At 38.8% G+C, this 26,878-nt stretch overlaps 1 protein-coding gene across 1 annotated transcript in view; it reads left to right on the forward strand.

Moving 5' to 3' along the window:
• LRRC2 (leucine rich repeat containing 2) overlaps window positions 1–26,878 on the forward strand; it is a 76,846-nt gene that overhangs the window by 27,839 nt on the left and 22,129 nt on the right. The window contains exons 4-5 of the mRNA XM_015615586.1: window positions 9,908–10,064; window positions 23,398–23,534. Coding sequence (XP_015471072.1) covers window positions 9,908–10,064; window positions 23,398–23,534 — 294 coding nt within the window. The remainder of the gene's footprint in view (window positions 1–9,907; window positions 10,065–23,397; window positions 23,535–26,878) is intronic.

Here is a 26,878-nt window from a genome sequence, read left to right on the forward strand (position 1 = left end):
AAAGGTCTTTTTCAAGCAAGTTAATTCTGTGGTTCTGTGACTCAAGTGTCTACCTCCCATGGATGTGCATTTCTGCCAGCTGAGGACAGTAATGAATTCGAATTTGCAGTTAGGAAAGAAAAGAGCATACAATGAAAGAAAAAAAAGGACTAGTATCATAATCATAGAATCACAATTTGATATTGTGGATGAGATCAGACAGGTTTTCTCTTGATTTTCTCTTTTAATATAAAGGGGGCAGAATCCAGTTGTATAGCCTAAGCAGTGAGTCTCCCTAATCTTCCTGTGTCTACAAAGCACTTGGGATTTTGAAAACATGAGAACGGTGTGTTGTGCCACAAGTAATTTCAGGTTCCCAAGGTATGTTTCAGAAAAAGAAAATGATTTATTTGAGAGTTTTACAGGCAAATATATATATATATATATATATATATATATGGATTATGGACCTTTGAATAATGTGTTTGAATTGGATGCCTAGGGAAAAAAAAAAACTAGAATTGGTGCAGCACTTGAGAACCTCTGTACACATAAACATGTATCTACTCAATTAAATTAGTTCTTCAGAGAAACAGCACCATTAGAACTAGAAACTGAGGCAAAATAATGCCATGAATATTCATATGAATTTTTAAATTAAATCACTTTAACTCTGTTTTTCCCCTCTGAGTGTTTACTTTCTGCTGTTAATTAATGAATGTTTATTCTCTGGCGAATCAGTGAATTTTAAATGTTTTTCACAAAATATTCAGGATAAACAAATTCTTTAATGTTGTGATATCAATATTGGCAGAGGAAAGCTGATGATGCTCCTCTAATGCAGAGTAGGACTGTTCTTGGTTATGCTGCTTTACCTAAGTAGAGGATTTAGATGCAAACCTACTTTAAAAAACTTTAATGTCAGATGTGCAAGTAAGTGAGTGGTGGTAAAATTCTTTACTCATAAATCATTTGTTTTTTGCATTTAATTTCCTAGCAGAACAAGGCATCAAATTACTATATTTGTATTTATTCTCACAGTTTATTGTCTAACATAATATGTATTTTCACTGAGAACAGAATATTTTCATTTGCTATTCCCAACTGTTTCTCACAGTGATGTATTTATTTTCTACAAAGGGTCAGGAAGCATTGCTACATTGAACAGACAGGGAAAATCTCTCTTGTGGTTATGTAAATTCCAGAGATTCACACCCTGCCACCACCCCCCCCACTCCCCCCCCCGCCCCCCAAAAAAAAGTTCCTGACTCTTTTATTTAATAAGAAAAGTCATGACCACTTTTATTATTAAATTTGGTCCCACAACATAGTATATTTCATCAAATCAAGACATCTAAAATTGTTGAGTCCAGCCATTAACCTGATGCTGCCAGGTCCACCACTCACCCGTGACCCTAAATACCTGAGGAATGTTTAGCCTGGTAGAGGTGTCGGGATGCAACCCCTCTTTGCTTCTGGGCTCCAGCCAGTCGGGAGCTGGAGTGCAAGAAGCATGGAAGAGGCTAAGGGCAGGGTCTCTGCTTACCCCATAGAAGAGGAGCAAGGGGGCTCTCCTGCTCTGCCTGTTGGCATGGGCCTTGCCTGCACTCTTCTTTCTCTGCAGAAGCAACTGGCACAAGTGAGCATGGCTGGCAAATCATCCTGTTTTATTGGCATGTCCACAACAAAGCCGCTCACTCTGCTCCCTTGGGACTGTGATGTCCCACCACAGATTTGTAAATGCTCATGGTTGAAAGGAATGACAAAAGACACAGGGTTCAAAAAAACTCACCAGGTTTTATCAGTAAATTACTGTTACAATTTGATATTAAATTGTTCTGCCTAAACAAAGGTGCAAATGAGACCAAATGCTGGTACAAGAACACAAATTTTACTTTGTGTACCAACTTTATTAAGAAAAAATTGAGGTGGTGTCCTAGGGTGACTTTATGATGCTCGCATCCCCAGGTATCTGTTCTGTTTATGCTGGATATTAGGTTCTGCACCTTTAAGACTGGTTCTGAGAGTGAAGGTAGGGAAAATAAGCTCACAGTTTGTTTTCAGAAACTGCACTTACTCCCCTGTATTTTCTCTCATTGACTGAGTTGTATGCAGCATGGACAGTGGGAGAGAACTCTCCTTTGCTTTTAGTTAAGTTTTTTTAAGCTAGCCGAGGCAGCGTAGTTCCCCAGACTGTGGTTTTTCTTTTTCTTGGAACTAATCAGCCCTGCTCTGCACTGAAAAGCCTGCCAAACCCCTGGGAGCTCAGGCCTGTGGCCCATGGGGATCTGGGCCTCGGCACTCTTCAGCACCAGGGGGACTGATAAGAGATTGAGAGAGCCCAGCTACACCTCATGACAAGGACTTTCTGAATTTGCCATCTCTTCAGAACAATGAGAGGTTTTATGGTTTAATATTATTCATTTTTTATGCTTGAGAATACTTTGCTTGCTAAATAAACAGGTTTTTTTCCACTTTTCTCCAAGGAAATCTTTCCCCAAACCAGTAGTGGGAGGGACTGCTTGAATCTGCTTTCTAGAGAAGTTTCCTCCCAAATTTGCCCAAAACCAGGACAGGTGAGGAGGGAGAAAGAGAGAGATAAAGAGATAGAGAAGAGATAGTACAAACAGAAGATAGCTACCAGTGAGTGCTTGTTTAAAGTACATGCTACAAATGTTACTAAGCCTTTCCTTACACCATGTTACTTAAATTTTGATCAATGGTCATAGTCTTTGTCTATGGTGGTGATGTGAACATACCAGAGGGAGAAAATAAGGATGAAGAAGAAGAAGAGATAATGCAATAAATCATGTATGAAACAACTGCCATTCCAATAATCTAGAAAATAAATCCAGTTAATAACATCATTCCAAATTTTAGTATTCATGAGCCCCACCCTAAGAGTTCTAATGATCAAAGTGTAGACAGCAGCCAAGAGTTGGGGCTCCAACCATTAAACATGTAATTTGGCTTCATGGATTAAAACAATTCAGCAGTTTAGCCATTTATTTTTTTCCTCTTACCTCATGCTTCCTTAACGGAAGTAGAGGCATAATAAATGGTAATACAACATTCTGTGTTGGTTAAATTTAACATTCCACATGTTGTTCTTTAACATTCTACATCTTGTTCTTGAAGTAAATGATTTTGTAAGGCCTTTTTTGATACTTGTTGGACTTGAAGTTTTAGTTCTCCAGAGGCATATTTTTTTCAATTGCTTGGTGCATGCATTTGCCATGTGATGTTTTCTATTTCCCATTGATGTGGTCTGATCACAAGGTGCATCTTAAATCTCTAAGCTAATCCAAATGTTACAAGACAGTTCCTCATCTTGCAAATTCAGGTGTCATTATAGTCCATCAAATATATTTAGGGAGACGATGGGAACAAAATAGACCTCTACATGTAGTGGGTGTGAAGGATTCCAAAAATACTGCCTGTTGGATATGGGTCCAGTGCGTCTTAATTTTCAGGAACTGGGTCCAATGTCAAGCCATTGTTGACATGGTCATCAGCAGTGGTTGCATGTTTGTTATTTATTTCCTTTTAAAACTTTTTTCTTTTCCAAAAATCAAACAAGTTTGAGGTATTGTTTTGCTGTTAAAGGCAAAAGGATGGCTATCCTCCAAGTGTCAGTCTTCATGGGGTGAAAAAGTCCCAAGCTAGGCCTCTGGGGTATGTCTTTGGGGGTGGTAACATCCCTCAGTACTTTGTCAAAGGGTACCATATTGGGATAGAAATTCAGAGACGACAGGCTATGGGCAGAGGTTTTCAGGTAGCCTTGCTCCTTTTTTATTTGTGGCACAGTTACTTGCTACAGTGAGGTTAACATCTCAACAGGGACACAAACAGCACCTCCCTTCCCAAGATTTTTTCTCTGAAGGAGGACACAGAATTTTATCCTTTGGGATCTTTAACCCTACACCTTCAAGGTGCTCAATAATATAGTTTTGAATATTTCCCACTTTATCTGTGTCTGGACCCCCAACCAATAGATCATTAATATATTGCTAGGCCCTTATCCCCTTCTATCCTGCATTGTAGATATTTTTTTGGGCTAGGATAAAATGTGTGGAGGAGTCCAAGTATCCCTTAAGTATTTGGTAAAAGTGCATTATATCTCCTTCCATATGAAAGCAAAACAATTCCAATGGCTTTCCTGAAATTGACCCATAAAATACATCTCTTTCACACTGGTGGTAGCTAAACTTGGATGAGCTTCCTGTATTATGGCAATTAACTCAGCAATGTTAGGCACTGCTGCTGTTAAAGGTCTAGTATAATGTCATGGGGTAGCTTTACCTTTAAGGCAGCTGAGGAAAGAGGGGAAGTTGAAGGTGCTGATGGCTGATGGGAGTTCTTCCTCCTGACCAATTATCAGTAATTTCCAAGAATATTAGAATTTAATTTCCTATAATCCATGGTGAGTCGCCATTTTCTGTTTGGCTTTTTTACTGGACAGACAGAATAGTTACAAGGAGAGTGAGTGGAAACAATTATCTCCTTTTTTGGCAAGTCTAATATCACATGGGAAGTTCCGCCTGGACTTGAGTGGAGGTACTGTTTATAGAGAGGTTTACCTGCCCTGAAAGCAGGTTTCTTACTTGCTGTGCAAATTTGTCATCATGCACAGTCCGTTCTTTCAGACATTTCTGGAAATGGGTTGGAAGCCTTTGGTGGTTTTGGGTGCCCTTGATATCCCCCTACAGTCCAAGACTGCATCTTGGCCTTATTCCTGTGCTTAGGTGGTGCTGTGTTGTGTTTAATTTTGGAAACTACACCAAGCATGTTTGTCCTGGAAAAGCACTGCTCTGCTTGGGCCAGCACAACCTACTGTGTGGCTGCCTTTTCCAGCCACATCCTGTTCTTTCCCATGGCATGTTATTACCAAAAATCCTTGGTTATTGTCAACAATTCTTGTCTCTTATTAGCAAAATACTTGGCTGGATCCACAGCCATCCATCTGTATATTGTTGTTTGAGATATACACATTAGTCCCTTATCTTCTGGGTTTTTTCAGAGGTTCTACACAGGCTTAGGGCCAGCCTCCATCTCCAGAGATCCACCTGATGCTGGCAACAGGATGCTACAGCTCTGGCTGTCCCATGATGCAAGGGAACCGGAACACCCTGCACAGACCACCAAGTACCCTCCTGAAGGGGGAGGCCTGTTGCATGGGGACTGCTGTAGGTACAGACCTGCGTAGGATAAGCTCAAATGACTTCCTATTCCATGCCACCAACCTGTCCTCCCAGAAAGTGGTCTTTTGGGAAGCTGTTCTTTCCCTCATTTCCCACATGACATCACCTTCAAGGTTGAAAAAACATTCTTCCTCCCAATCCATGTCTTCATCCAAGCAGGACAGCAAATCCAGGTCATAAGGAGGCCTGTTACAGACTCACCACAGCAGATCCAATTTGCTGGTTGCAGGTGTGTGCAGTTGGCTGCCTCAGTGCTCTTCCCATGCCTCCTGCGGGAGGAGCATGGGAAGACTCTGTTCCTCAGTGCTCTTTATTGTCTGTGCTGTCCTCTTTGTGGCACAGCTCTTGGTCTCTGTTATCTTCCCAGTCTTTCTCCCTCTTATCCAAGGCCTCTGCCTTGGTTGCTGATGCTGACAGGAATGCCCCTGCTGCCAGTCCTACGTCCTGCTCCTGAGGACATGGGCTTCCATCTGGCTTGATGTGGAAGAGCTGGGGGGTGACCAGCAAGGCCTGTGAGTTGGAGTTTCCTGGCTCTCTCTGCTGCTCTGGATTGTGCTGTTGTCCTCGTAGCCATCATTTCAGACATCCAACAGGGCTCATAAAACAGGGTCAAAGTTGAGCCCATTTCTCTACTGCCTAGAGGTAGGCTACTGAAGTGGAATACTCCATTGTTAAAGCCCCAGCACTGTGACCATGCCTGACGTGTGAGGAACAAGGGAGGCTTCTCTTTTCTAGCACTCCAGCTTTGGTTTTCATTGTATTCCAGTTGGGGCAGCTCTTGGGGGTCATAGAGTTTCAAGTATTCCCTCTCCTCTACCAAGACCTTCTCCTTGGGCTCTGGTACTAGCAGGACAGCCCCTGCTACTGCCCTTGCCCATTGCCTGCTGAGGGTGTGGGCTTCCAGAGGGCTTGGTGAAGAGCTGGGGGTGGGCAGCAGGGGCTGTGTACAGCCCCTCCCTGGCTCTCTGCCTCTGCTACTCTCACTTGCTTCATGAAGTCAGAAGCGGCTGCCTTGGCCATCTCTTAAGCTTCAGTGGTGAGAGACACACAGCGCTCCTCTGCCTGCAGTGCTGCTTATGGCTGACTGTGGCCCACCTATGGGCAGGAGGAGAAAGATGAAGAGGAGGAAGAGGAGTTGGGGGTCCTGTCCCACCAGTCCTTCACCCTGTGTCTCTGGCAATCTCTGCCACTGAAGCATCCAGGGGATGTGTTACCTCCTGAGGGAAATGTTCTCCTGTGATTGGGCACTCCAGGTCTTAGTGCTCCTTAAGTAACCTTGGGCCTGTCAGTAGTCTCTAGGCACCGTGAGACCCGTGCATCACAAAAGGCCCTGGAACGTGCTGCTGTAACAATGGGCCACACACTGGCACCCTTATAACAGCAGGGTGGGATGCACAGAGCTGGCTGGGACTGGGTGCAGCCATCTGGAAGCAGCCATGCCTGGCATAAGGCAGACCCTGCTTTCTCCACACAGAGGCTCCAGCTGACCTAAATCATCCCCTTCCCACATAGCCTCAGTGCTTGTGGCCCTGCTGAGCTCAGTCCTGTCTGCCTTTAGCCACTTGGGGTGCCACCACCCTGGGCAGCCACTGGATGGGGAGTGATGCCCAAATGCCAGAAAGATAAACTCCTTGTTGATAGAATTGCCTTGTTAAGGTTTAGGGCTTGCCACCCAGCAACGCTTTCTGTGCAGAACTGTAAATTAACACTTCTGTGTGGATTGGCCTTTTTGCACACTGCGTGAAAGACAACACACAGATATTTTCAGAGAACAGGGGGGACATGTGACATGTGACAGTGTTGTGCTGGGGACCTGAAGAAGGGAGTGCCTGGAACTAGCTTCAATTTTTTTTTAAATAAGTGGGAGGGTTGGATCCAAAATTTTATTTTGGCCCATGACAGATAAAAGTATGGAGCTGGAAAAGAAACCAAATTTACATTCTTAGAGCTTTGATCACAGTTTTAGCTCAGGTTCAGGTCTAGCAGGTGAATTCTCTCCTAATTAGAAATACTATAATCAGCAGTGGTTGCATGTTTGTTATTTATTTCCTTTTAAAACTTTTTTCTCTTCCAAAAATCAAACAAGTTTGAGGTATTGTTTTGCTGTTAAAGGCAAAATGCTGGCTATCCTCCAAGTGTCAGTCTTCATGCAGTAATTTATCAGCAGGCTGCCAGCTTTAGCATGGCAGAAGAAGATTACAAAAGAACACAAGAGAATCAGAGAGTAAAGCAAATGTAAAGCTCGTGGAAGTTTCAATTCCCATCCCTATCTCGTTTGTAAGGAAGCAAAATATCACATCAATTTGTGTTTCTGCAACACAAATATAAATGTGTTTTAAAATGGAAAATATTGAAAAAGCACATAGTAGCAAAGAATCTGCATGCTTGCATTTGCAAATTGTAAATATGATCATATGATATAAAGAAATATTTGCAAGAAAGAAAAGCAAGTTGACAGTTGGTAGAAGAATGGAATTTTCTCCCATTCTTCTGAAGTCATGTCTAAATGTATTTCTGTTGCTGCACAGGAATAACTTGGTGCTCTAAACAAGTCTTAATGCAGACATAAAGATTTAAAAACATATCTTTATACATTAATAATAAACAATTTTTTTTTTGTATTTTGGCTTAAATTTTCTGAAATGGTGAATGAATTTTATTTTGATCTGGTAGAAAACCTTGTGTCCTCCACAGCTTTCAATGTATCAATGAGAATTTTGTGGAGTACCCCTTTCAGTGTGGGAGAACAGCATGGTTGTTGACTTCAGAGGAGTAAGAACTGTATTTGCTACTGAAGAGATGGAGGTGGTGTGTTGTCACAATAAAGTGCAAAAAACCAGTAGGTCAATAGAAAGGAAAAGACTGACATGCACTGTGGAGAAATAGAGTGGAAAATAGTGTTTGTTGACATAAACATTTTTTTCCCCTGCAATATGATTATTCATCTCTGTCTCTGAATCATGGTTCTTCCCTACAGAGATATCTATGTTACTCCAGCTAAATACTGTCCCCTGTGTGCTGAATTTTCTGTTCTTTACAGGTAGGGAAAACAATACTAATTGAATTTGCTGTTGTCCTCTAATATTTTATTTTGCTGCAGAAAAATGTGCAGCACTGAAGATGAGAAATAGTAACTGATTCCACAAAGTTGGAGAGATTTCTCACTACCAGGCCTGAGGCATTTGAGACATTTTATTTTTTTAATTGTCATAAACTGACAAATAGAGAAGATGGATCACAATGCAATACACATGCACATCTTTTTGGAAAATGAAATAAGAAATGAAATTATCTGAAATTAAATATGGAAGGGAAGGTAGCAAGGCATAACAACAAAACATAGGTTTTGTGTCTGCATGTGTAAATTTGAAAAGAGCTGAAATGAGAGGCAGTAATGACCAAAAAAATGGCTTCTGATTAACAGTCCAGTCTATAATTACAATTACAAATAATTACAAATTTTTAATTTAAGTAAGAGTTAAATAGCACTGTTGCTAATCCAGAAGTTCAGCATTAATAAAATAAATTTGAATGCATCATTCTTATAAATGTCTTAGGACATCTATGAAATCTAGTAGAAAAAAGACGAAGGTAATGCCCTTTTTAAAACCAGTAATTCCTACTCTGTCATATTCTTCATGCAGAGGAAACAAACCTGAAATTTATAAAGGAATCAGGCTGAAACTCTCACATCTGTTTTTACAGAGCAAAGATAGTGGTAGTAACTCTTCCAGATTATTTATTCTACATGTTACCAGTACACAGTGTTATAAAAGCTAGGACAGACTGGTAAATTATGCAATGCTTAGGAAAGTGGAGTTTAAATGATCTGCCTTTCAAATTTTGGAGTGGGTTTTTGTCTGTTTTAAGTTCAAAGAATTTGGTGACATAATACAAACAAAGACATGTACATCTGAAGTGAATACCAATTAATTAAAGCAATTTGTAAGAATCAAAGTGTTTATAAATTTAAATTTCATTCATGTATTGAAGACTTGTTAAATAGAATAATCTGAGAATTACTCAGGGATTATAGGAAATTTGAAAATTACTGGAATTTTGGCAAAGAATTCTGCATGACTAAATCAATAATTACTTTCAAATGTGGAATGATTTAAAAATAGATTTTGTTTTTTAATTTTAAAATAAATTGTATTCTTTCTTAGGAAATCCTCTAAAATCTTTTTTAGCATTGCCACAACATCTTAGGAGGCTAAGCCAGGTGATATGTGTGTATAATACCTGAAATGGTTTCTGTTCCCTCTTGGAAAACAAGTCTTGAAACATTGGCAGATATTTGGAACAAAATCACACCCTTTTTCTTTTTTTTTAGAAAATCCTATTTAAATATTCTCTATGCACTCTTCTGTTCTGTGCTGCATTTTACTGCATCTTGATGTGTGAATTAAAGCATTGAAATGTGTTTTAAAGAAATCCTCCATCTGGAAAAAGGAAATAATGTGTGAGACACCAAACAGATTGAGTTCTTCAGATAGGTTTCTGTTTTAGAGCAAATAATTGCATTAGGAGTTAAAACAAAAATGAATATGTGATGAGGACAGTTGTAATGCTCTTCAAAAGCAGACAGCTTCTGTAAGGCTTTGGTAAATTACTATTCTACACCAAGATAATTAAGGCAAAGTACATTTTTCTCCCTCTTTGGAAACAGGGTAACAAAATTCTAACTTCATGCTTCCTTTATTTACCTGTTTTTGTTTCATTTTCAGGAACTCCCAGATTCTCTGAAAGAACAGATCTATCTAAAAGAATGGCATGTGTACAATACACTGATACAAATCATTCCAGCCTACATTGCACTATTTCAAGATCTGAGAGTATTGGAATTGTCAAAAAATCAAATCAACCATCTTCCAGCAGAGATTGGTGAGTTGATCCAAGATATTCAGATATTTATACTCATACCACTTAACGCCATTGCAGGGAAATGAGCATCCATGGATATTCTTGTTAATTTACTGATAATTGTCTCCTTGCTTACACTGAACAGTCTTCACTGCATTTTTATATCTCTCTGGCTTTGATTATACTTGCCAAATTGTATAGAAAACCATGAATATAGTATGGGAAAAAGTTAGCATGTTTTTGTTATCTGATTATAAGGCAGTTATTGCTTGTATTCAAGTAGATGGAGGGTTGTTTCTGGGAACAGGTGATGTTTTATATTCCTTACAGATTAAGAAAAATAGAAATATTGCAGGATTTTAAGCCTCAAACAAGATGAATGGAAACAAAAGATTGTGGGAAAAGGAAACAAAAATAGAATCCTGCAAAAATATACACTTTTTTTTTTTTTAAGAGTTCAGTAATGATCTTAATTTATTAAAGAGCTATATCATAGAGTAATTGATTAATAGAAAAAATTTGGATTGGAAGGGACCTTAAAAGTCATTTAGTTCCAACGCCACTGCCATGGGCAGGGACACCTTTCATCAGACCAGGTTGGCCAGAGCCCCTTCCAGCCTTGGATGTTTCCAGGGGTGGTGCTTCCACTGCTTTTCTTGGCAACCTGTGCCAGTGCCTCAACACCCTTATGGTGAAGAATTTCTTTGTAATATCTAATCTAAATCTACTCAACCTGATGTGATATGTTTTAGAGAAAAAAATTCTTAATCCTTAAATGCTTCAGCCCTTGACATTTTAAGTTACATAAAATAATTTTCATGCTTGCCTCTCCTATTACAATAGAAAATCTTGTTTGACAGATTGTATTGGTATTGAGAGGGACTTACTGCTCTTATGAGGAAAAATATACCTGTAATAGGTGGAATCTTTGAGAGCTGAAGGGAACTGGGCCCATTGTGGGCTTGCAACTGTTGAGCTCATGCACTTAGCTGTCTCAGCCTTTGATTTTAAATATTGTAGTCCTGAGCTTTCCCAATGAGTGCCATTCCTTATGTACACTAAGAGATAACAGCTTAAAGACTAAAGCCTCCACCTCTCTTGATATCTTAAGTTTAAATAAGGAAGAGGGAGAGAATCCTGAAACACAGAAATCTGACCTAGAACTTTCTACTATTTTAGTATTCTATTAGTCAAGTAACACTCATGCTTTTGATTTATTTACTAGTACTAGTATTATTTTGGAAAGAAAATTTTACATAGACATCAAGATCAAGATTTTATAGTTTCAGCCTGGGATCTAAACACACTAACACATCATAAACAGGACACAAGCAGGAGAAAATAGTCATAAAATGAGCACTAACTGTTTTATCAACACTTTGACTGCAGATCTCAGGTAGGTCAGTGAGTTTAATGGACAAACATCTTATAAGATATAGTTTGGAAGAAAGGGGAAATAGCATTGAAGAAGTGGGAAAGACTACTAGCTTCCTGCCAGAGGCTACCTTAAACCATTAAACAGAGGCTTTTAAGGGGTTGTTGCTTATCAATTGAGGCAGGTAGAGACAGAAAAAGTTTTTCTTTATTTTCATAGTATTATACACTGTTAATGAAAATGATCCCTACAAAGAAAATATCACTAAAGCCATTAAAATCTGTTTCCACAATGAAGGCATGAACACAGATCGCAGAATCACAGAATTGTTAAGATTGGAAATGGCCTCTGAGATCATTGAGGCCAACCATAAATGTATCCCCTCTGTGTTCATCACTAAACCACATCTTTAAGAGACTCATGGACACATTTTTTAAACATTTTCGAGGATGGTGATTTTACTTGTTATTTGGGTGGCCTGTTCCAATGTCTGGACAACCTTCCATGAAGAATTTTTTCTCTAGTATCTAATCTAGACCTCCCCTTCTGCAATTTGAAGTAATTTCCTCTCATTTTTTCACTTCTCCCACTTTTCACATGGAAGAGACTGACTCTCATCTTCCTACAACCTCCTTTACAGGCAGTTGTAGAGAGTGATAAGGTCACCTTCCTTTTCTCCAAGATCAACAACACCAGCTCCCTCATAAAATATATGCTCCATACCCTTCCCCAGCTCTGTTGCCCCTCTCTGGACAGTCTGTATCACCTCATGTCTGGGGCTGTTGTGAATTAGAAATGGTATTCCTCAATTTAATGTTCCCACTGAAGAGTTCCAAACCATGTGGCACTCATTCATTCCCTCTCTGTCTCCTCTCCCCTTTCAGCAGAGTGGAGAGGAAAATGTGAGGCACAAAAGCTAAAGATCGTGGGTCAAGATAACAACAATTTACTGGAAACATCTAGAACATCAATTACAGAGCAAAGCAGTGATACCCAGCCACACTTAATTGACCAGAAGGGACCCCTGAAAAATGCTGTGAGAGGATAACCTCTGGGTATTAGCAATGTCCCCTTCTGGACAAAACTAGGACAGGGGCTCAGAGCTGAGCACAGGATTTGAGGTGTGGTCTCACCAATGCTGAGTACACGAGGACAATAACTTCACACTGGCCACACAATTTTTGATACTTGTCAGGATGTCTTTGGCCTTCTTGGCCACCTGGGCACACTGCTGGACCATATTTCCATGTCTTCCAGCCAGCAGCCACAGGTCCTTTTATGCCAGGCAGCTTTCCTGCTCCTTTTCCCCAAGCCTGTAGTGCTGCATGGGCTATTGTGATCCAAGGACAGGACCTGGCTCTTTATGTTATTGAACCTCATACAATTGCCCTTGGCCCATTGATCCAGCTGGTCTAGATGACTCTGAACATCTTTCCTACCCTCTACTAGATCAATCCTCCCACCCAAATTAGTTTTGTTTACATAATGACTTAGGAGTAACTTGATCTCCCAATCCAGATCAAAAATAAAGACTCTAAAGAGGGCTGGCCCCAGCACTGAGCCCTGGGGAACACTGCTGCTGACCAGGGGACAAGTAGATTTTTCTAGTAGAGGGTAATGTAGAGCCTGTATCAGACCTTTTTTAGAGAAACAAGGAAAAAAGCTTCATTATTTCTAGTAGCAATCACCATTCTTTCAATTGCATTAAAATGATGGGATTTCTGCTCATCAGTAGCTTTTATGTTAGTCCCGTTTATTCACTTTCCCACCAATATGTTTATCCCACTAGCTTATACCCATGATTTTTCTTTCAATGTTTTTGTTGCTGTTTTTTTATGTAAATGTTTGCCTGGAAGGGCAAGAGAATGTTAGAAAATGCTTTGTTGTAGGGCTTCCCTCAGACACAGTGTTACAGCACTCACCATCCTCCTCTTACCTGGAAACTTTTGTTCAGAAATTTTATTTTTCAAGATTCAAAAAATCTAAGCACTCCTTGAAACATAAATTTGAACATTAGACTGCACAACCAAATTAACAAATTTACCAAGCCATAGGTACTACTTTTATATATATATACATATATATATATATATATATATATATATATAATTTATATATAATTCTACATTGCAGTAGTAATTCTACCCAGAATTTCTATCCAGAAAATGATGCATAATCACTGATGTAGTGTAAAAGAAATAATAAGAATAAACAAAAAGCCACTCCAAGACTGTGTACCTGAAATGTTTAGCACTTTTTTTTTTTGCCAGAACTTCCTTAGGTTTTTCAGTCTTACTGAATGTTGTGCCTTGATAGGCCACCTGTTAGTAAGGCAGTGGAACTGACCTTTCTGCTATGACATAAACTACAGAGGAGTTTTGTCTCAATTTGTGTAAAGCTCTCTTTGCTTACGTGTAAGGGGACGTGCTTGAAAATAGCTGTGCTTTTATTTCAGGTACTATATATGCATAACGAGATGGATATTGATGTGTATTGGAAATGTTAATTATTTTCGTAAGAGTATTATGGAAGATCTTGGATATTGTTAAGTTTTTGCATACTGCTTCTAAGTGAAACCTTTCCTACTTAAAGTATGCTTATATATATGTCAACTTACCTACTAAATTTTCACAAGGAAAATTATTGATGTAGGTTTGATTTGGGAGCTCTATCTAAGCAAAGAGTGAGGACTGAGTGTTAAATCAGAAGGTGAGGTCTGGAAAGGTTAAGTGCTAAGGTATTCATCATTTTGTCTTCTGCTTACACAACAGCAATAACTAGGTAAATATCACAGCTAAAATGTACTTGAGAGCAATGGCAGATAGTTGATGTTGGCAGTGACATGCATCTTGTTGAGTCTTTAATCTTCAGACAGAATTGAAGTCAAGTTTAGATCAACAAATCATCTGGCAGAGGATAACCTGGTGAGCCATATTATGGCAACTTTTGATTCTCACAAGAGGTAAAGGTATGAGAGCACATGAGGCGGTAAGAATATTTTCAATCGAAAAAAATATTGCTGCAGTAGAAATCTCTGGACTTCTGGAATATTGAAGTTCATATTCCTGTTTTACCAGATTTATAAAATAATGTTCCACTCTGAATCAGAGAGAAGAAAGAATGGAATCCATTATAAGATATTTCAAATCACGTTTTATAGTCACATATGTAGATGAACAAGAGAAAAATTTGTAACAGAGGGCAGTTGAAAATATTTCTGATTTGATAGCTTTTGTGTAATAGCAAATATTTTAATGGGAATTGTAAAAAAAAAAAAAAAAGAAAAGAGAACTGCAGAACAGAGTTGTCTGTCTTAAAATGGTTTGTCTATGAATAAAAGAGAAAAAATCATGAATGGGATGCAGCCAGGGGATTTTCTTTGTCTTCTGAGTGAGATTACAGCTCTGGCTTTGTCTATGTGGCTGTAGTGCAGTTGCTGTATATGAAGTAGTGCTAGTACATTAGTAATTTCTATAACTGAAACTATTTACATATATTCTCATATTCACATAGGAAGTAGTGAACTGAAGTGTTTAATGTTCCTGAAGCCTTTGTGCTGGCACAAACTGTAAGGTTATATTGGGATTTTTTTGTCCTACAAATTATCCATTATACTTCTCAAAGAGCTGTTAACTAAATATTTGTACTGTGTCCTCTCCCATTTTTGATTTTCTAAATATTTAGGATTAAAAATAAGTGCTTTTGAGACTTACTTTATTAAGAAATCACAGAGAATTTTTGTCTCTTTTCCACTACACAGTATAGAATTTCCTTTGTGCATATCATTAATCCAATTTTCTAGAATTCAGAGGGGAAAACTATTACTAATAGAATTTTAAGTGACTTCTTGATGCCTAAAATAGTTTTTCTATTTATAAGATTCCCAACGTGTTTTTTGAGCTTTCAAGAAGAAAGTACATATTCTCATCTTAAATGACTATTCTGAGGAACTGCAAACTCATCTATTATCTTTGCCATTTATTCAGTATTCAGTATTATTTGTCCAGCACCTCAGTCTTGTGTGAAACAGAGGAAAATTTTGCTTATATCCCCCCTTTGAAGAGGCAGTATTAAACACTGGTGTTGCAAGTTGACTGTTTTTATGAGGATATTTTTTACTCAGTTTTCAATGGCACCCCCTCTTCTCACACTTCCTGAGAGCAGGGACTGGGGAGTGAAGTCATTTGCACTGTAGCAAAGATCAGTTTCATGACCACTTGAAGAACCTGAATATAGGTGTGGCTACAGGAGCTGCTGAGATGCATCCCAGAGGCTTGAGGGCACATTTGGGAAGTCATGGCAGACAGGTAAAGCCCCAGCTGAACCGAAAGATGGGAAATGTGCCCATTTTAGAAGGTAAAAAGGAGGACCTTGGGGTCTGCTGACCTGTCAGCATCATCTCTGTCCCTGGGAAAATCATGGAAGAGATCCTCCTGAAAGCTATGCAAAGGCACACAGAGACCAGGGGGTGGCTTGAGAAAACCAGCATGGCTTCACTAAGGAAAAGTCCTTTCTGATCTGCTTGTTGGCCTTCTACAATGGAGTGACTTTATCCATGGACAAAAGAAGGGTTCTTATTTGGATTTTTGTGAGGCCTTTGACATGGTCTACCATCACATCCTTCTCTCTAAATTGCAAAGGCATGGATGTGGTACTTCATGCACTGTTCAGTGGATGAGGAATTGCTAGATGGTCTCATCCAGAGTGTACTGGTCAACAACTCAGTGTCTGGATGGACATTTGTGAGAAGTGGTGGGCCTCAGGAGACTGTATGGGAAACACTGCTATTCAGCATCTTTATCAATGATTTAGGCAGTGAGTTTGAGTACACCCTTAGCAAATTTGCAGACAATGCCCAGATAAGTGGTTCAGTGGACCTGTTTGAAGGTTAGGTTAACTTGTCTGACATACAGAAGGACCTGGACAAGCTTGGGAACTGGGCTCATGTGAATCTCATGAGGTTTAACAAGACCAAGTATATGGGTGCTAAATATGAGCAAAAGCAGGGAGCACAGTGCCCGTGGAAAAGCAGGCCTCATAATTTTCTGTCTTGCTTGAGAAAGTGGCCTGGGAAATCATAAGGAAGAATTAAAACAATCCTCATAGATAGAAGACAGTCTTGCAGGTGCTGTTTGTAAGTTTTTTGTTTTCTTACAAGAGAAGGTCGAGGGGTGGTGAACCCCACTGACCAATGATGGTGATGTGTTAGTTTACTAACCAATAAGAGTTTTACCTTTCTGTTCTTTCATGTATCAGTCTATAAAAGAAGATCTGAGGTAATAAACCTTAAGCTCTCCTGTTCAACTCACAAGAGAGTCTGTGTCGTTCTTCTCACTGTTCCCAATAAAGTAACACCGTTCCCAATAGAGTAACACAAGTACAAGGTGCTGTGCTTGGGTGAGGCACATGCTGGTACCAGCACATGCTGGGGATGACCAGATGGAGAGCAGCCCTGTGAGAAGGCCCTGGGGGTGCTGGTGGGTGAGAGGCTGGACATGACCCTGCCATGGGCACTCCCAGCCCAGAGAGCCAAACATGTCCTGGGCTGCATCCAGAGCAGTGTGGGCAGCAGGGGAGGGAGGGGATTCTGTCCCTCTGCTCTGCTCTGGTGAGACCCCACCTGGAACCCTGCATCCAGCTCTGGGGGCCCAGCACAGGAAGGACATGGAAATGTTGGCATGGTATTAGAGGAGAGACACAAGGGTGATTAGAGGTATGGAGGGCCTCTCCTATGAAGACAGGCTGGGAAAATGGGCCTGTTCGGCCTGTAGGAAAGCAAGCTCTGGGGTGACCTTACTGTGGCCTTTCAACATCTGAAGGAGGCCCATAAAAAAGCTGTGTAGGAACTGTTTACAAGGGCTTGTGGTAACAAGACAATGGAAAATGATCATAAAGTCAAAGAGGGTAGGTTTAGTTTAGATATTAGATGTTCTTTCCTCTGAGGGTGATGAGGCAATTAAAGAGGTTGTCCAGATAAGCTGTGGATGGCCCATCCCTGGAAGTGTTGAAGACTAGATTGGCTGGGGCTTTGAGAACCCAGGCTTACTGAAAGGTGACCTTGCCCATGGCAGTAGAGCTGGAACTAGATGATTTTTAAGGTCCCTTTCAACCCAAGCCAGTCCATAATTCAATGATTGTATGCTTGCAGATTAATGTAAAAAGTTGTCTAGCTTTTTACCCCAGTTTGCACAAATGGATCTACATTTGCATTGAATGGGAACTTTAGATAATAAATTCTGTAACCTCATCTGTATTTTGTCTCTGATACCTTGTAAAGACTACTAATTAGGCTTGTGTAAAAGGTGAATTTGTACTACCATTATTAGAATTCTGCATTGCTTATAAAAAATTAGAGAATTTAATTACCAATGCTGTGATTGAGCTTCTAGCAGTAGATCTTGTCTACCTGGTATTCCATGATGTGTTTGATACAGAGAACTATGGAAAATGAATGTTTGACTCTAACAGAATGGACTTTGATGCCACAATTGTGAAAATGAGCAAAAGATTTGTTAAACCAGAGATAAAAATGTGTCTATTTAGAAAGAGAAGGCATTGGTCATGAAGAAGGTCATTTGTGGATTTTCTCAAGGATCAGTCTTGACTTTATCACTTAGTAATTTTCAACAACTGGGTTACTGAAATTTTCTGACACAGTTTGTCTGTGTGTTGTCACTGCAAAACAGGTGGAAATATAGTAAGGCTGATGAGCAGATAGGCTTCTGAAAAAATACAGAGTTTAAATTCACAGTTGCAGAGCTCAAGGTCATGTATTCAGTTTTCATGAAGCATGTCAGAGATCATTAAATGCAAAAAACAGAAGAAATTAAATTCCAAATCTAACAGTCACAAGAGAACTATCCAGTAATTTTAGATGAGAACAGATGCAAAATAAGTCTATTAGGATCATTTAAGGAGGGGAATTTTATTTTGTCAGCAGAGACTAGAAATAATGGCTTATTCAGGCTGGTAAAATAAATTCTGAGATGTCTGCTGCCTATGAAAACATCAGAAGTAAACACCAGAGAGGAAAAAAAAAAACTATTTAAAGATGAACTAGACAAAAGAATGAATGGTTATAAAACTTCTACAAATAAATGTAGGCTAGCAATCTGAAGATTATTTGAAATAAAGAAAATTATGAAACTCAGTAACTTCTTATAACGGCACAACAGCAGCAGATGTAAAAAATACTTTTCCAATGGAATGTGAGAAATAAAAAATGTGATTATCTTAAGTGGTCATGCAAGGATTTTATTTAGGAGATCCTGGTTAGTCTTATATATGTCTCATCGCCCTGAAGGGTGTGCTAATGCTTGACTACTGCTCACTTGTGAGGTGACATAACTTAATCCACTGAAGAGCCCAGAGGTGAAAAATAGCCCTTATAGGATTCCAAGAGATTGCTCCCTGCAGGCAGATCTTGGCAAGCTTCATTCCACTCATCTATGTTGTCCTGAGTTTGTTATGGAAATAAAATTCCGTTGCATGAATCATGCCTTTTCCCAGTAATTTTCATAAACTTAATCACAGCAATTACTGTATATTGACTGTAGAATCTGTAGCGCCCTTCTGTCATTTTAGAGAGATATTATATATCACAAGAAAAAGTGTGATGCATCTTTTACTTATCATTTTTCTCATACCTGCAAACCATACTGGGAGCATTGACACACATGTCAGGTGCTGTGAAAATCAGACAGAGAATCTGTGCTTGAGTCCATCACACTACCCAGAAAGGCTGCTACATTTTTGTGATTTCTTTTTCATAAATAGCTCTGCTCATGTCTCTAATGCATCAGAGATGACCATCTGAACACAGTTAGACAAGACAGTGACTAGCATGTTGGTAACACCAGATGCCATTAATAGTTCTCTTAATTAATAATGGAACTGAAAGGTAGAAATTTCAGTGACTGAAAAATTAGCAACTACATCTGTTGTGGGTTAAGACTTTTAGGCAACTAAGCCTCATACAGCTTGCCAAGTCCCCCGTAGTCCAGTCTCCCACAGCACTATGGGTAGAGAAAGGGAAGGGTGAAAGGGAGAAAACTCATGCATCAGGATAAAGACAGTTTAAAAAGAAGATGCAAACAAACCAGTGATAAAAAAGCACTCACTCACCACACATAGATGCACATGCAGTCCCTAAGCTATAAGGATCTTGTAAAACTCACTCCCATTCTGCCCTTGTCTCCAGCTTTTGTGCTCAATGTGACATTATATGCTGTAGCATATTTCTTTGCTCAGTTTGGATTCAGTGTCTCAGCCCTGTACCCTCTCAGCCTCTTGCCAACCCCTAGCTGACTCACTGGGGCAGCAGAGGGAGAAACAAAATGTTTTGCTGTGTTACTACTGCTGAGTTATTGCATTGTTTGGTCATAAATCCAAAGCATAACACCATATGAGTTGCTATGAGAAGCACTAAGTCCATTCCAGATAGAACCAGTACAATATACCATTGCTGAAAGAACAGACATTCCAGGGCTATTGAATAAATTTTTCTTTTTTTATTCCAAAGGTATTTGCTCTCCTTTAACAAGGGATTAGTTGAGAAAGTAAAGTTGAGGAAGTAAATTGTGATTTTCTGATTCTCTAGTTTTAAGGCGTTTCTGTTCCAGTGATTATTTTGTTGCAATGAAGTGGTAAGTTCATGGTGATGACACTTAGCACGTGATATAATAGATATATTAAATATAAATATATACAATATATATTATATATAAATATACATATCATATATGTAATATATAAAAATATATATATTGTATAATTTATATTAAATATAAATAGATTGTATCTTTATCTACCTTATGATACTAAACTTGATAAGGCTTCCTGATCAGGAGACTAAACTTCTATTATTTTTAGGTGCTTAAAATTATGGAAATAAGGTAGTTCAGATGTTGACACAATTAAATTAGTTTTATCACTCCAACAACCCTTGTCAGATAGTAGTGTACTGGCAAAACAATGCCTGTTGTAGTCCTACAGGAATATTTTCTTCTATTTTAACTAAACCAGCAACTTTCAGTACAGGAAAACAAAGTCACAATCCTAAAAGTATAGCTGAATTTTGAAATATACCTCAGTTCCTGGCAGACCTAAAACTGGAAGGAAGCTGCGTAGAAGACCTTATGTTTTTCTTTGTTGTAATCTGTAGAGATTAATATCTCACAATATATGCCTTGTCTGCCAAATGTGGGATGATTTGAGTGGTCCAGTCATAATTTGAAGACAGTGTTGTGTCCAAGGGAGACTATGGGGTTTATGTAAAATGCTGTGTGATCTGGTGACTGGTAATGTTGACCATCAAACTACATGCCACTGGCTCTGACAACAGCAATTTCTCAGGGAAAAAATGTAGGACTTTCTACTTCCTATGCTTCTCTGTCCTTTTCTGTGGAAGCACCAAAAAACTTCGGGTGAGGATTTCCCCAGATTGCAAAAGGTGAGCAACTCTAAGCCAACATTTGCTTTGGAAGAAGTTTAACTAAGTGTTAATGTCTTAATGATAAGATCACTATTATGACACTAACTTGAGGACACTTTGTACTCTGCAATGTCAACCAAATCTAATGAAACACCAGATTCTTAGAAAAAAAATTGATTATAAATAGGAGACTATTGTGCTTTAGGAATGGTACCCCCCAATTCTGTGTCCCCTGAGACTCTTCAAACCATGCACTACTCCATCTTTCTCCTTGACTTTCCCCTTCTCCTCTCCCTGCAGCACTCTGGAGAGGAGAATAGGAGGAATAGAAGGCAAAGATGACACACTGACAGAAGAAAAACTTAACAGGAACAGCAATGAGTTAATAAATTGTACAGTAACAACCACAATGCTAATGACAAAAGCTACAAGAAAAGATGTGATTCACACAGAAAAAGACCCTGGTAGTAGAAAATTAATAAATCAGATGGTTCCCTCCACGATAGTTACTTGACCAAACCAGAACTCCTTCCTGGAAGAAAGCCTCTTTCTCTCACTCCTGACAATGATGTGAGGTGGTATACAATAATCTCCGTGTCCTGGCCATGCCCTTTATCAGCTACTGGAAAAATTAGCCTCTCCTGTCCAGACCCAAGACTCTGATTAATATAAGTTTTTGGTTGCTGTATGTCTTGTCTTACTTTAGAAATACCTAGTCCACTTTGGGAGCTTGTTGATGATGATACTGTTCTCTCCCAGTTTCCAGATGCTGAATTGCATTTGTATTTCTTACCTCTGCATTTCCTTCTGAATGCTGTATTTTGTCACTGGGTGGAAGGGAATACTACAGGAAAAGAAATGAGTGGAGGGGAATATTGGAGATGATAACAAGCTGAGTATATATAATATATATATATATTAAATGCCAATCTATCACAACAGTTGATGTTCTTACAGGAAGGGATGCCATCCAGGAACACCTTGGCAGGCTTGAGAGGTGGGTTCATTTGAACTCCATGGAAGTCAACAAGGGAAAGTACAAGATCTTGAATGTGTGCTGGGTCACTTTCTAATATCAATGTAGACTGGGGGTGAATGGACTGAGAATAGCCCCACAGAGAAGTACTTGAGAGTACTGGTGAATGAGAACTGGGTATGAGCTGGCAATGTGCCTTTGAAGCCCAGAAAGCCAATAGTATCCTCCTGAGTTGCAGCAAAAGAAGTGTGGCAAATATATTGAAGTGAGGGTGTCACTGTGAGACTCCACCTGGAGTACTTCATCCTGTCCTGGACTTTCAGTATGAGAAAGACATAGCCTGCTGGAATGGCATCAGTGAAGGGCTGTGAAGATTGTCAGAGGTCTGGAACACTTCCAGAAGGAAAGCTGAGACAGCTGGGAGTGTTTAGACTGGAGAAGAGAAGGTTCTGTTGGCACCTTATTGTCACCTTTCAACATATAAAGCTGACTTATGAGAAAGGTAGGGTGAAACTTTTTACCAGTACCTGTACTGACAGGACAAGGGACAATGGCTTTGAATGGACCAAGAATAGGTGCAGATTGGATGTAATAAATTTTTTATGATGCAGGTGATGTGGCATTGGAACAGTATGCCTGGAGAAACTGTACATGACTCATCATGGGAAGTATTCAGTCAGGTTGGACAGAGCTTTGAACTAGATGATTTTCAAAGGTTCCTTCCAAATGAAACCATTTGTGATTCTACAATTCTGTGACCATTTATGTAATACAACAACCGGACTTTCCATGTAAAGTTCTCATCTTATGTATTTAATGATTCCTTTGCTAACACATCAGCTATTTCATATTTCAAATTTCTTCCAGTTTGATTATATCACAGAATAACTTGCATTTTTTTTTCAGCATATTGTATTTAAATTATGTTCCTAACCCTCCTTTTGCTGACAATTATGTAATGTTATAACCTGAAGACACAAAAATCTTTGTTACTAAATGTAGCATAGAATATTATAAGGGCGTTTAAATTGAGCCAGTGGATATGATAAATCACTATAAAGAAAATAATGAAACATATGCACATATCCATTTTACAACCAAAAGTGTGCAATGAAGGATACTAAAGACAGAATTCCTGATGTCCTGAGTTCAGTATGAATGATTGTTCCCAATAAAGGTTGTATAAAAGTTTCTAAGATGTGTTTCTGTTGGCAGGCAAATGTTCTGCAGTGGACAAGCCAAAAGCCAATTACTTTAGTTTCAGCTGAGATCAAGAGGTATTTCATCACTGGAAGAAACAAAATATTTGAAAATCTTTGCTGTCTCCTTTCAAACTCTCTCCAAAAACATTGCTGCTTAAGGGATATTATTGTCCCTCAAAATGCTAGTGATAATTGCAGAAAATATTTAGTAATCTTACTCATCATCACAATAAGGAGCTTCTTCTTTGCTTAACTGAGTATACCTTTTATCCTTTTATTTTTGCTTTCTCTCTATTTTTTTAATTTTTTTTGTTTTTCTTTTTTTTTTTTTTTAAAGTACACTGATTTGAATTATCTTACCCTCACAGGCCACTTAAAAAACCTCAAAGTGCTCAATGTGAGTTTCAATAATTTGAAGTCAGTTCCTCCAGAACTGGGTGATTGTGAAAATCTAGAAAAACTGGATTTGTCTGGAAATATGGAAATAACAGAACTCCCATTTGAAGTAAGATAACAATCTATGTTTGTTTCCATCTTTTTTATTTGGCTTAAAAGGTATTTTATCACAATGTTCAAATCTTTTCTTGACAGACTAAATCACATTCCTTGCAGTTTTTAACAATAATGTTTTAGTAGTAATATCACTGAAAATGTCTTAGAAGCATTTAAATAGGGCCAAGGTACTTTGTTTTGGTTTTCAAATTTTAAAATTGACTAAATTTTGCTTGTATGTATGCTGACACATGGAGGACAGGATTCTAAAGGGGATTTGGCTGTGATAATAAGCAGAAGGCTGCAAGTAGCTGTTTTCAGTAAAAATGAAGTGCATCTTGATAGTCACATTCACATACACACTTTGTTCCCAGTGTCTGCTTTCCTTTAAAAACTGTAATGGAGAGTTCTATAAACAGCACTGCACTTTGCTATGAGCACAAATATCTTTCTGAAAAGGATATTACATGTGAGGAATGGCATGAATGTATAATAGACTGAGAAAAGGACTCCCAGGCATGCACTAGCATTATGTTTTTTTTCTGTTGGCTGCATAACTGCTCTCTGCCACAGCTGCTCTGAGACTTATTGTCAGGGAGAAATAAAATCATTGGCTGGTGCCTAACCACAATTTTAGCTGTCATCTGTATTTCTCAGGTTCTTAATATCCTGATTTTTGGGGCATGAGTAGACGGACCTTTAGGGAAAAGTGTCAGACTTTTCTTTACTGATTTCTACTTTTTCTCTAAACATCTGTTACTGGTAATTCACAGGCAGTGTTGGAGTGGATTAAACTTATGTGAGATCTGATTTAGCCCTGCTTTTGTTCCCGTCTGAGGAAAGTAATAGTAATTAATTTTCCATGCTGACTTTTCATAGTAAAGTAGTTTATCTGAAAAGAATTGCTAAAAAAATTGTGTGAACGAAACAGAAACAAAGAGTGAACCTTTCCACTATAAACAGACATGAAAAAGAAATGCTGGCAACAAAATAAGCATTGCAGGTCTCCTTTCTCCTGCCTCTTCCTCTTTGGATAGCAAAACTAGGGAATGAAACAGATAGAACTTAACTAGTATAAAGGAATCATAATGGAATCAGAAAATCATATGTCTTGAATAGGTAAGGGAATGAAATAAAATTATCTTAGAATAATGAGTATCTTCAAACCTCTGGATGGTAAATTTACCCCCAGTCACTGCTATTTTAAAATCACTGTGTATTTTCCCAGTTGCTTGCGAGGTCTTGTAGTGCAAAGATTTACCCATGTTTATGCATTATGGGAAGAGTTTGCATATAAACATGCCTGTGCATGGAAGTCTTTCCAGGGCTGAGCCTGAGAGACTGGTGTTTCTTCTGGAGAGCTCAAAAATACTGTTTCCTTCCAAAAGTCTCCTATTCAATGAGATTGAAAGCCACAAAACTGACTATAGGTTATGGCCTAATGGTTCACTTAAAACCTATGGAAAAAAATTGGAGTTGTGCAAATAACAGTAAAAACTGCAAGCAACATCATGTTAGTATGGTACAAAAGGTCAAGAAGAAAAAATATTGGCATTATCTATTGTGTTTCTCTGGAGGCTGAAACTCAATTTATATTTGTAGTGATCTGGGAAGTAAGCTTCACACGATCTGATTTAGGTTATAAACTCAGTTTCTCAGAATCAACATTTCAAGGGCAACTTTGGAAGCGGAACATATAATTAAAAGAACACTTTTGTTGAATGATGTGAAATGCTGCAAAGTGTTTGGCCTTTGTCAAACTCGCTAGGCCTCGTTATGCAGAACAATTGCATCAGTATCCTTGCTAACATAATAGGTGTCTAATGTTGACTCTCAGACAAGTAGTTATGGAGATTAGCAGGCAGCTATTTAATGAATTAAAATATTGAATTAGTCTAAATAATCTAAAAAGGGAAAACAGAAAGACAGTGCTGGGCTAGCTTTGGATAATAGCCAAATGCCTACCTGTCTGATCATTTCGCCCCTCCTCCTCAGCATGACATTGGAAGAAAACAGTTTGAGAAATCTCATGGTTCAAGATAAAAGATAGGGAGATTGTTTCTTATTTACTTTTGTAGGCAAAACTGATTGTACTTTGGGCAGATAATATTTGTCAATATATATTTCATTAATAAGAAACAAAACACTAAAACAAAATCCTCCCCTCTCCCAAGGTCAACTTAGTTTCAGATTCTTCTTCTATCCCTGAGTAATGTTGTGGGGTGTCAAGGGAAGTTACAGCCAGTACACAGAATATATAGCTGCTTCTCCTTCATCCTCACATTTTTGTTCTCTCCTCGTGTGGGGTATCCATGGGCTGAACTTTTTTCAGGTATATCCATCTGCAGCAGCATGAGTCTTCCATGAGCTGTTGTGTGGAGATCTACTCCACCATGCAGCACCTCTGCCTCCTCCTGATTTCATTTTATATTCCCTCTGTTCTTTTTCTCTCTTTTTATTTTCCCCCTTTCTCTGATGGATTATTTTTCTCTTTCTTAAATCAGTTTTTAGAGTGGCACCCCTCACATTGCTGAGGAGCTTTGCTGCCTCCTGTACTCAGTCCATTGCAGCCATCTGGAATTTTTGGTATCCATTTGGGCCAGCCTCTGGTGTTTTTTCCTGCAGTGTGTCTTCCCCTGAACTCCCCACACCCCCAGCACCTTGTCATGGACAAATAATACAAGTATTTATGACCATAAGTTAGATGATAATGTTTACTGTCTAATACAATTGCTGCTAACATCCATTAATCCAGTGAAATTGTCATAAGGATGGGTTGTGTTTTTCATGTGGAACCAGTACTGGGAACTGGAGATTATAAGCGAACAAATATATGCAAAATCTGTTTTGGTAGGAGAATGGCTTCCCTTTACCACATTAGGAAGAAAGAGGAAACTTGGCAATAGAAAAAGTAATGTAGAGTGTTGATAAAAATGTTTCCTGTTTATCCTCTGTTATGAAGTTAAATTTTTATTTGACTTTCAAATCCTTAAAAGTTTCTTCTGGGAAGATTAAAGGAGTGTGCAAGAACAGCCTTAGTATTCTTCAGTGTAAAACTTAGTCAAAAGTAATAAAGGCCAACTGCAGCCCAGTAAAAATTATTAAAGTCTAATTTTGCTATGGGGTTTTTTTTATATAGAGTAATGGCCAGAGAGACACCCCATCCAAAACCATATCATTATTCCTGTCTAAATACACCTCATGAAAGTAGCTGTATCACCTATTCATGTATGTCCAAATGCCTGGACTTTTTAAGTATTTTGGTTTGGGTGTGCTTTGGAAATGTTCCTTGAGGGATGTGTCTTGTGCCATAACATCAGGAGAAGAGAACATTGCTCACTTGTCTGTTCATTTTTA

Source organism: Parus major, chromosome Z (assembly GCF_001522545.3).
Source record: "Parus major isolate Abel chromosome Z, Parus_major1.1, whole genome shotgun sequence".
NCBI lineage: Eukaryota > Metazoa > Chordata > Aves > Passeriformes > Paridae > Parus > Parus major.